The 9,735-nt window shown below is 46.6% G+C and overlaps 1 protein-coding gene and 1 long non-coding RNA gene across 2 annotated transcripts; one reads left to right on the top strand and one right to left on the bottom strand.

The window, feature by feature from the left end:
* The first annotated feature begins 229 nt into the window (after positions 1-229).
* LOC130377971 (uncharacterized) lies at positions 230-2,905 on the top strand. The gene is made up of 2 exons (XM_056584915.1): positions 230-646; positions 967-2,905. Exons 1-2 carry the CDS (start codon positions 230-232, stop codon positions 2,491-2,493), a joined length of 1,944 nt encoding a protein of 647 aa, XP_056440890.1. The 3' UTR covers positions 2,494-2,905.
* Positions 2,906-7,060: 4,155 nt separating this feature from the next.
* LOC130377968 (uncharacterized) lies at positions 7,061-8,351 on the bottom strand. Its single transcript, XR_008894430.1, has 3 exons — positions 8,138-8,351; positions 7,881-8,062; positions 7,061-7,800 (listed from the first exon to the last, which is right to left on the bottom strand). It is a non-coding gene; the product is annotated as an uncharacterized LOC130377968 (long non-coding RNA).
* Between the last annotated feature and the right edge of the window lie 1,384 nt (positions 8,352-9,735).

Raw genomic sequence — 9,735 nt, 5'->3', positions numbered from 1 at the left:
CACTCCAGGGGCGGTGAAGGTCAGGGGTAAGAGGAGCTGGCAGATTCCGGGTGGTGTTATGAGAATGGTGGCCGCCACATGTTCTGAGCAGTACTCAGGTTCTACGGTACTTTTTGAGCCTTTGGATGCTGGTTTGCCTGCGGGGTTGCTGGCTTCCCCTTCTTTAGTTTGCGTTATAAGGGGTACTAACAGGTATATACCTGTTATTAATGTTGGCTGCAACGATGTTATGTTGTACCCCCGCACTGTTGTTGGCACACTGGACTTCGTGAACGTGGTCAGCCTTCCTGCAGGAGTCACCGAGGTGCCATCAAATGTGGCCACTGTGTCTTCCCAGACAGCTTCACCCAGTGTGCAGCAACAGGTGGACGATGTGGATGTGTCGCCATTGTCGGTTGGTGAACAGGGTCAGGTGAGGTCACTACTTGGACATTACGCTTCAGTTTTCTCCACCAGTGACACCGATCTGGGTTGTACTAACCTCATCTCCCACGACATTCCTTTGATTGATGATACTCCAGTGGCGCAGCGTTATAGGCGCATTCCACCCTCAGAGTATGAGGTGGTGAAGGAACACATCAATCAACTGCTCTCATCTCAAGTAATTCGGGAGAGTAGCAGCCCCTACGCGTCCCCGATTGTGTTGGTACGGAAAAAGGGTGGCAAACTACGCATGTGCGTTGATTACCGGCAGCTTAATCGTAAGACCCGCAGAGACGCCTTCCCTCTACCACGCATAGAAGAGTCTTTGGACGCATTGTCCGGTGCTTGCTGGTTTTCAACCCTGGACTTGACCAGTGGCTGTCACCAGGTGCCAGTCACTGAGACCGACCGGCCAAAGACCGCGTTTTGTACACCTTTCGGTTTATTTGAGTGGAACAGAATGCCTTTTGGAGGAGGAAGCAGCGTCCTAGTAGTGAGGAGCGGGCACAGCTCTCCCAAGCTACGCTAGTGTTGCTGCGGCAGTGGGATCGCCTGCTTGAGAGGGATGATGTCCTGTACCGAAAAGTGTTCCGACCTGATGGTGCTGAAGCCATGTACCAGCTGTTGTTACCCAATGTACTGAGAGACGAGGTCCTGACCCAAGTGCACCAAGAGCATGGTCACCAGGGGGTGGAGCGAACACTGGCGCTTCTCCGGTCTCGATGCTACTGGCCTGCTATGTCCTCCGATGTAGCCCGTTGGTGTCAGCAATGTGAGAGGTGTCAAGTGGCCAAGGATGTTCACCCAAGGGTGCACGGAGTCATGGGACATCTCTTGGCTTCCCGCCCCAACGAAATCCTTGCCATCGACTACACTACACTAGAGCCGGCCCAGAATGGTCTAGAGAGCGTTTTGGTCCTTACTGATGTTTTTAGTAAGTACACCATGGCTATCCCTACTCGGGACCAGCGCGCAACCACTGTAGCAAGGGTTTTGGTGTCAGAGTGGTTTTATAAGTTTGGTGTCCCCGCTCGTTTGCATTCTGACCAGGGCCGTAACTTCGAAAGCTCGCTCATTCAACAATTGTGTAACTTGTATGGTATCGTAAAATCACGTACTACCCCGTACCACCCCGAAGGAAATGGTCAATGCGAGCGGTTTAACCGGACACTCCACAACCTGCTGCGTACTCTGCCAGTGTCTCGTAAAAGGGATTGGCATACGTGTCTTCCTCACGTCCTTTATTGTTACAACACGACTCCCCACCAATCAACGGGAGAATCTCCCTTTGCCTTGATGTTCGGGCAGGAACCAAGGCTACCACTCGATTTCTTGTTGGGTAGGGTCGAGAGCCCGGTCGGGGGGTCCATCCATGAGTGGGTGCAAGAGCATCAAGCCCGCTTGGAGGTGGCCTTTGAAGGCGCAAGGGAGCGCTTGAAACATGCTGCCGCTCGGCGAAGGCGAGTCCATGATCAGCATGTAATAGATTTGCCTTTGCAGGAAGGGCAGTTGGTGTACTTGCGCGACTTCAGGGCCAGGGGGCCCCAGAAGACCCGAGATCGGTGGAGCTCGATGAAGTATCGAGTGTTGAGGATGCCTAGAGAGGGTGGCTCAGTGTATACTATTGCGCCAGTAGACGATGAGACAAAGGGCAGACAGGTCCACCGCACTATGCTGAAGGCGGTCGTAGGGGTGGACTCACCTCGTCCTGCCTCTTCCCACAACTCGTCACCCAGGGACGAACCATCTCCAGAAGAGGAGCCTCCATTTGAGTATGATTTGTTAGTCCTTGACCAACGACCTATTGTGGCAAATTCTGCCATACCATCCGCCGGACCAATTATGTCCCAAGGGCCTTCATCAATTCCCAACCCGGGGGCATCCTCATGTTCTCCTTTGGTCACTTGCCCTGATTCCAGCAACATGGGTCCACGCCGGACCCCACGTCAAACGGCTGGTCAGCACCCGAATGTGCATCGTCTTCCGCGGCCTGCTGGAGAGGCGCAAGTGGCCAACCCTTCTGCTTCTGTGTCCAACTCAGTGTCTGCCTTGTTTAGACCCTGGAGTTAGCTTGTTGTGTTGATCGTCGGGACGACGATCCAAGAAGGTGGGGTAGAATGTAGCAGGATAGAGGTGCTATCCATGTTAGTCACGGTTAAGTACCACTAGTGGCCGTCATGATGTGGGCGGTATAAAAGCAGCCATCCTCCACCTGCCTCTTTCTTTTTGCGCTCCTGTCACTTGCGCGTCACTTCCGGGCCAAAAGGTAGTCTGGTCCGATAGGGCGACTATTTGTTGCTGCTTCAGGGTTTTCGTGCGAGCTATGGTGTAAGTTCTTGTAAGCAAGTTATTTTAAGTATTCTTTCGTGGCAATGTAGTTGATGCTGTCTGATGGCTAACGCTAGTGTGTTCTCAGGTAAACGCTGATGACGGCCGGAGTCCTCTCTCACTCCCTCCTCCTGTGTGAACGCGAGTGTGTGTGTGTGTGTGTATGCCAGTGTTTGGTCGTAAACAGGTATGTGTTAGCATAGCAAACAACTGTAGCATTTCTGTTTTATGTAGCCACACTAACATCATGTTTGGTCGTAAACAGGACCAACTGCAATCAGCTCATTGGGGCTGCTGCTGCTTTGCCAGGCTGATCTTGCCTTCCCACGCTACTCTGCTTCGCTGCTGCTTTGCCAGGCTGATCTTGCCTTCCCACGCTACTCTGCTTCGCTGCTGCTTTGCTAGGCTGATCTTGCCTTTCCACGCTACTCTGCTTCGCTGCTGCATTGCTGGCTGATATTGCCTTTCCACGCTACTCCGCTTCACTGCTGCTGCACGCCGTGTTGTTTACTTGACGTGCTTTGCTCCGGCTGGCACCTCGTGCCTACTGCCGCCTGTCGCTGCGGCGCACCCCCCCCGAGTAGTTCTACCAAGGGTGTTCATCCAGTGTGCCTTTTAACCGGTGTTTCCCCCATCCGTGTGTGCATGAGTGTTGATGTGTGTTCTAATTATTTGAATGATTTGTTTTCTTTTGGTTTGATTACTTATCTAGTTCTGCGTTTATCTCAACTATTTTGTGTGTATTGTTTTTCTTTTGGTTTGATTACTTATTTAGTTTTGCGTTTATCTCAACTATTTGTGTGTATTGTTTGTTTTCGTTTGGTTGCATGGTGAAGATTTTGCATTGAAAAGGAAAGAAGTTATTTAATAAATTGTATTTTTCTATAACATTTGAACTACGTCTCATGCCTTCTAAACGAGTGGACTTACCTGTGTGCTTTGCACTTTACTTGTAAGCAAGTTATTTTAAGTATTCTTTCGTGGCAATGTAGTTGATGCTGTCGGAGCATCATAATTTTCCCTGAGGTGAAATTCCCAGGGTGGCGTTGTCGGTTCCTTTTTCTTATTTCTTAGTTAGATCTTTTAGTTTATTTTCCTTTCGCCCACCACCTTGCCACACTTGGCGTTGTCGGCAGTATCACTTTTTTTTCGAACGGCTGAGACGTGTGATCAAAAAGTGATTCTAACGCTCTGAAAAGCATTTTGCGCTCATAAACAAGAAATGTTGATATCTCCGTCAATTTCAATGCAAACATGTTACTAAGCTCACCACAGGGTTATAGGGCCATTACTCCACCATTTGGAAGTAGTTTTGAGCAAAATCAACAATGTAAGGTCAAAAACACATTATTGGCCAAAAAGTGATTCTAGCGCTCTGAAAAGCATTTTGCGCTCATAAAAACAAGAAATGTTGATATCTCTGTCAATTTCAATGCAAACGTGTTACTACGCTCACCGTAGCGTTATAGGGCCAACTCCACCATTTGGAAGTGATCAAAAAGTGATTCTAACGCTCTGAAAAGCATTTTGCGCTCATAAACAAGAAATGTTGATATCTCTGTCAATTTCAATGCAAACGTGTTACTAAGCTCACCACAGGGTTATAGGGCCATTACTCCACCATTTGGAAGTAGTTTTGAGCAAAATCAACAATGTAAGGTCAAAAACACATTGTTGGCCAAAAAGTGATTCTAGCGCTCTGAAAAGCATTTTGCGCTCATAAAATAAGACATGTTGATATCTCTGTCAATTTCAATGCAAACGTGTTACTAAGCTTACCAAAGGGTTGAAGGGCCAAACTCCACCATTTGGAAGTGATCAAAAAGTGATTCTAACGCTCTGAAAAGCATTTTGCGCTCGTAAACAAGACATGTTGATATCTCTGTCAATTTCAATGCAAACGTGTTACTAAGCTCACCGTAGCGTTATAGGGCCAACTCCACCATTTGGAAGTGATCAAAAAGTGATTCTAAAGCTCTGAAAAGCATTTTGCGCTCATAAACAAGAAATGTTGATATCTCTGTCAATTTCAATGCAAACGTGTTACTAAGCTCACCACAGGGTTATAGGGACATTACTCCACCATTTGGAAGTAGTTTTGAGCAAAATCAACAATGTAAGGTCAAAAACACATTGTTGGCCAAAAAGTGATTCTAGCGCTCTGAAAAGCATTTTGCGCTCATAAAAATAAGACATGTTGATATCTCTGTCAATTTCAATGCAAACGCGTTACTAAGCTCACCACAGGGTTATAGGGCCATTACTCCACCATTTGGAAGTAGTTTTGAGCAAAATCAACAATGTAAGGTCAAAAACACATTGTTGGCCAAAAAGTGATTCTAGCGCTCTGAAAAGCATTTTGCGCTCATAAAAATAAGACATGTTGATATCTCTGTCAATTTCAATGCAAACGTGTTACTAAGCTTACCAAAGGGTTGAAGGGCCAAACTCCACCATTTGGGAATGATAAATAAGTGATTCTAACGCTCCGAAAAGCATTTTGCGCTCGTAAACAAGAAATGTAGATATCTCTGTCAATTTCAATGCAAACGTGTTACTAAGCTCACCACAGGGTTATAGGGACATTACTCCACCATTTGGAAGTAGTTTTGAGCAAAATCAACAATGTAAGGTCAAAAACACATTGTTGGCCAAAAAGTGATTCTAGCGCTCTGAAAAGCATTTTGCGCTCATAAAAATAAGACATGTTGATATCTCTGTCAATTTCAATGCAAACGCGTTACTAAGCTCACCACAGGGTTATAGGGCCATTACTCCACCATTTGGAAGTAGTTTTGAGCAAAATCAACAATGTAAGGTCAAAAACACATTGTTGGCCAAAAAGTGATTCTAGCGCTCTGAAAAGCATTTTGCGCTCATAAAAATAAGACATGTTGATATCTCTGTCAATTTCAATGCAAACGTGTTACTAAGCTTACCAAAGGGTTGAAGGGCCAAACTCCACCATTTGGGAATGATAAAAAAGTGATTCTAACGCTCCGAAAAGCATTTTGCGCTCGTAAACAAGAAATGTAGATATCTCTGTCAATTTCAATGCAAACGTGTTACTAAGCTCACCACAGGGTTATAGGGACATTACTCCACCATTTGGAAGTAGTTTTGAGCAAAATCAACAATGTAAGGTCAAAAACACATTGTTGGCCAAAAAGTGATTCTAGCGCTCTGAAAAGCATTTTGCGCTCATAAAAATAAGACATGTTGATATCTCTGTCAATTTCAATGCAAACGTGTTACTAAGCTCACCGTAGCGTTATAGGGCCAACTCCACCATTTGGAAGTGATCAAAAAGTGATTCTAACGCTCTGAAAAGCATTTTGCGCTCATAAACAAGAAATGTTGATATCTCTGTCAATTTCAATGCAAACGCGTTACTAAGCTCACCACAGGGTTATAGGGCCATTACTCCACCATTTGGAAGTAGTTTTGAGCAAAATCAACAATGTAAGGTCAAAAACACATTGTTGGCCAAAAAGTGATTCTAGCGCTCTGAAAAGCATTTTGCGCTCATAAAAATAAGACATGTTGATATCTCTGTCAATTTCAATGTAAACGTGTTACTAAGCTTACCAAAGGGTTGAAGGGCCAAACTCCACCATTTGGAAGTGATCAAAAAGTGATTCTAACGCTCTGAAAAGCATTTTGCGCTCGTAAACAAGAAATGTTGATATCTCTGTCAATTTCAATGCAAACGTGTTACTAAGCTCACCGTAGCGTTATAGGGCCAACTCCACCATTTGGAAGTGATCAAAAAGTGATTCTAACGCTCTGAAAAGCATTTTGCGCTCATAAACAAGAAATGTAGATATCTCTGTCAATTTCAATGCAAACGTGTTACTAAGCTCACCACAGGGTTATAGGGACATTACTCCACCATTTGGAAGTAGTTTTGAGCAAAATCAACAATGTAAGGTCAAAAACACATTGTTGGCCAAAAAGTGATTCTAGCGCTCTGAAAAGCATTTTGCGCTCATAAAAATAAGACATGTTGATATCTCTGTCAATTTCAATGCAAACGCGTTACTAAGCTCACCACAGGGTTATAGGGCCATTACTCCACCATTTGGAAGTAGTTTTGAGCAAAATCAACAATGTAAGGTCAAAAACACATTGTTGGCCAAAAAGTGATTCTAGCGCTCTGAAAAGCATTTTGCGCTCATAAAAATAAGACATGTTGATATCTCTGTCAATTTCAATGCAAACGCGTTACTAAGCTCACCACAGGGTTATAGGGCCATTACTCCACCATTTGGAAGTAGTTTTGAGCAAAATCAACAATGTAAGTGTGGCATTCGGGGGTCGGGGAAACAATAAGATAAAGTTCAGTTAAAGAACTAGTGACAAGTTGCCAACAACGCCACCCCAGGAATTTCACCTGGAGAGTTAGATTAACCTAAGTTAAAGCACACAAGTTCGTTCACTAATGAAAGCTTGAGACTGGGTCCAGCATACAAATTCAATTCCTTTTAATTAATATATATAATCTTTAAGCATGACTTCTCAATAAAATATGTTCACACAAACACACTAAAGCGAACACACACACACACACACACACAAAATACACAAAAAGGGAAGAGCAAATAACTAAATGGGTTTTAAATCAAAAGTAAAGGAGATTTATCCAAACTGATAAATCCAAATGAATAAGTAAAGCAATTAAACCAAACCAAAATAACTAGGAAAACGAATTAAACCAAAACAACCATGCAAAGCAACCCACAAAACACAAATAATATCATGGATAAGTAAAGCAATTAAGCCAAAACAAACATGCAAAGCAACCCACAAAACACAAATAATATCATCAATAAGATCAGTTGGAAGTCTGTTAAATGAATGGATCAAAATAATGAGACTTAGGGTGAGGCAGCAATCACCATACTCGGGGCAGGTACAGCACAGTAGGAGATGCAGAGTAGGATCGATGTGTTGGCTATATAATCAGTGGACAAAACGGCAGCCGGCCAACAGCAGCGTGAAGAGGGGGGGGGGACGTGCTGGCAGAAACCGCCCACACACACGTCAACCCTGCCATAGAAAAATACATTTGTTCTAGAGGCTGAACAACAACTGTAATAACTTGGGTTAGCGTCATCTTATCCACATACCGTCAGGAGTTGAATGAACATCAAAGGGGAGGAAGGGGACCACCTGTAGCGAGCAACACCATTACAAGTGCAACTCGATCTACAGCTGATCGCTCCCCGCTGCAACAGGTAGAGGAGGAAACACTCGCACGCCCTACAACTGGGGTCGATACGGGAGAGGGAAGACCCGGCCAATAAACTGCCTGAGGGATGGAAGCCAATATTGAGGACTTGTGCAAAGTTTAGAAGGTACACAGATGCACACAACCACTACATACCAAACAACGGCGAGCTGCACGATCCAACTAAAAGGCGATCAGGTGAGGCGATCAGGTTTCGGTGACAACAGGGGGCGGGGTAGCCAGGAGCTCCCAGGCAAGAGTGCTCCCAGTGCACAACCACCCACCTTTATAGGCAGCGCACCCAACAGTGATAGGCCGGTACTGCAGCACTAATTAAAGGCCCATCCTGCTACATTCTACCCCCATTGACTTCATCGTCGTCCCGACGATGGAACAACTGATCCAGAGGATCATCATACAGGTCGCGGAAGATGATAGAGGTTTGGGTGCTGGCCAGCCGTCGACCTGGCTGACCGGCGTACTTCACTTTCAGCCGCATAACTGGCGGATGGAACGGCCAGGGAAATGGAGGGTGGATCTGCCACTGCAGTCGAGGGAGCGCTTGACGACTCTGACCCAGCAGAGTCAGGTGGTGGGAGCAGCAACCGAGGGGTGGTTTGAGTCACCACGGCTGTGCGAGCAGGGGCAGAAACAGGGGTCTCCGGCCCCAACATAAACAAGTCTCCGTCAAACGGCAACTCATCCTCTGACCGAAACCGGTCAAGAGGGGGTGGACAAGGGGGCAATGCACTACCCTGAGGGCCAGCTCCGGCAACGGCTTTCAACAGTGTTCGATGGACCTGCCGAACTTTGGTTTGGTCGTCCATCGGTGCGATGGTGTACACTGGACCACCTTCTCGGGGTGCCTTTACGACTCTGTACACCACAGGGCCCCACAGATCCTGTATCTTGTGGCGCCCCCTTGCACTATGATCGCGCAGCCACACCAACTGCCCCACCTTTAGTGGGTCATCCCGAACATGATTATCATGATTCCTCCTTCTGCGCTCTGCCGCCACCTTCAACCTTTCCCGGGCCCCGTCAAAAGCAAGCTGGAGCCGGTTTTGATGTTCTTGGATCCACTCGTGGACCTCGCCACCCACAGGGTCTAAGACTCTACCCAAGAGAAAATCAACCGGCAGCCTGGGTTCTTGCCCGAACATCAGGTAGAATGGAGACTCGCCGGTGGACTGATGGGGAGTGGTGTTATACGAGTAGAGCACCTGTGGCAGGCAAGAGTGCCAGTCTCTTTTCCGAGATGCAGGTAAGGCACGCAATAAGTTGTGGAGAGTGCGATTAAAGCGTTCGCATTGGCCGTTACCGGCGGGATGGTATGGAGTGGTGCGAGATTTTTCAATACCGTAAAGTACACAGAGCTGTTTAATGAGGGAACTTTCAAAGTTGCGGCCCTGATCAGAATGGATACGGGCAGGAACGCCAAACTTATAGAACCACTCAGTGACCAAAGTCTGAGCAACAACTGGGGCTCGTTGATCTCGGGTAGGAACAGCCAAGGTGTATTTACTGAAAACGTCTGTCATGACTAAGACATTCTCCAACCCGTTGTGGCTGGGTTCCAGCAAGGTAAAATCAATGGCCAAGATTGCGTTGGGACGCGAAGCCAACAAATGCCCCATGAAACTGGGAGGCGGTCTGGGTGTGTCCTTAGCAACTTGACACCTCTCACACTCTCTGCACCACTGTGCCACCTCTGAGGACATGCCTGGCCAGTAGCACCTTTGCCGCACTAGCTC

The sequence above is a fragment of the Gadus chalcogrammus genome, unplaced genomic scaffold (genome assembly GCF_026213295.1).
Source record: "Gadus chalcogrammus isolate NIFS_2021 unplaced genomic scaffold, NIFS_Gcha_1.0 GACHA026, whole genome shotgun sequence".
In the NCBI taxonomy this organism is placed as follows: Eukaryota; Metazoa; Chordata; class Actinopteri; order Gadiformes; family Gadidae; genus Gadus; species Gadus chalcogrammus.
Note: the sequence above shows the minus strand (reverse complement) of the source record. Positions and strands in the feature narration are given on the sequence as shown.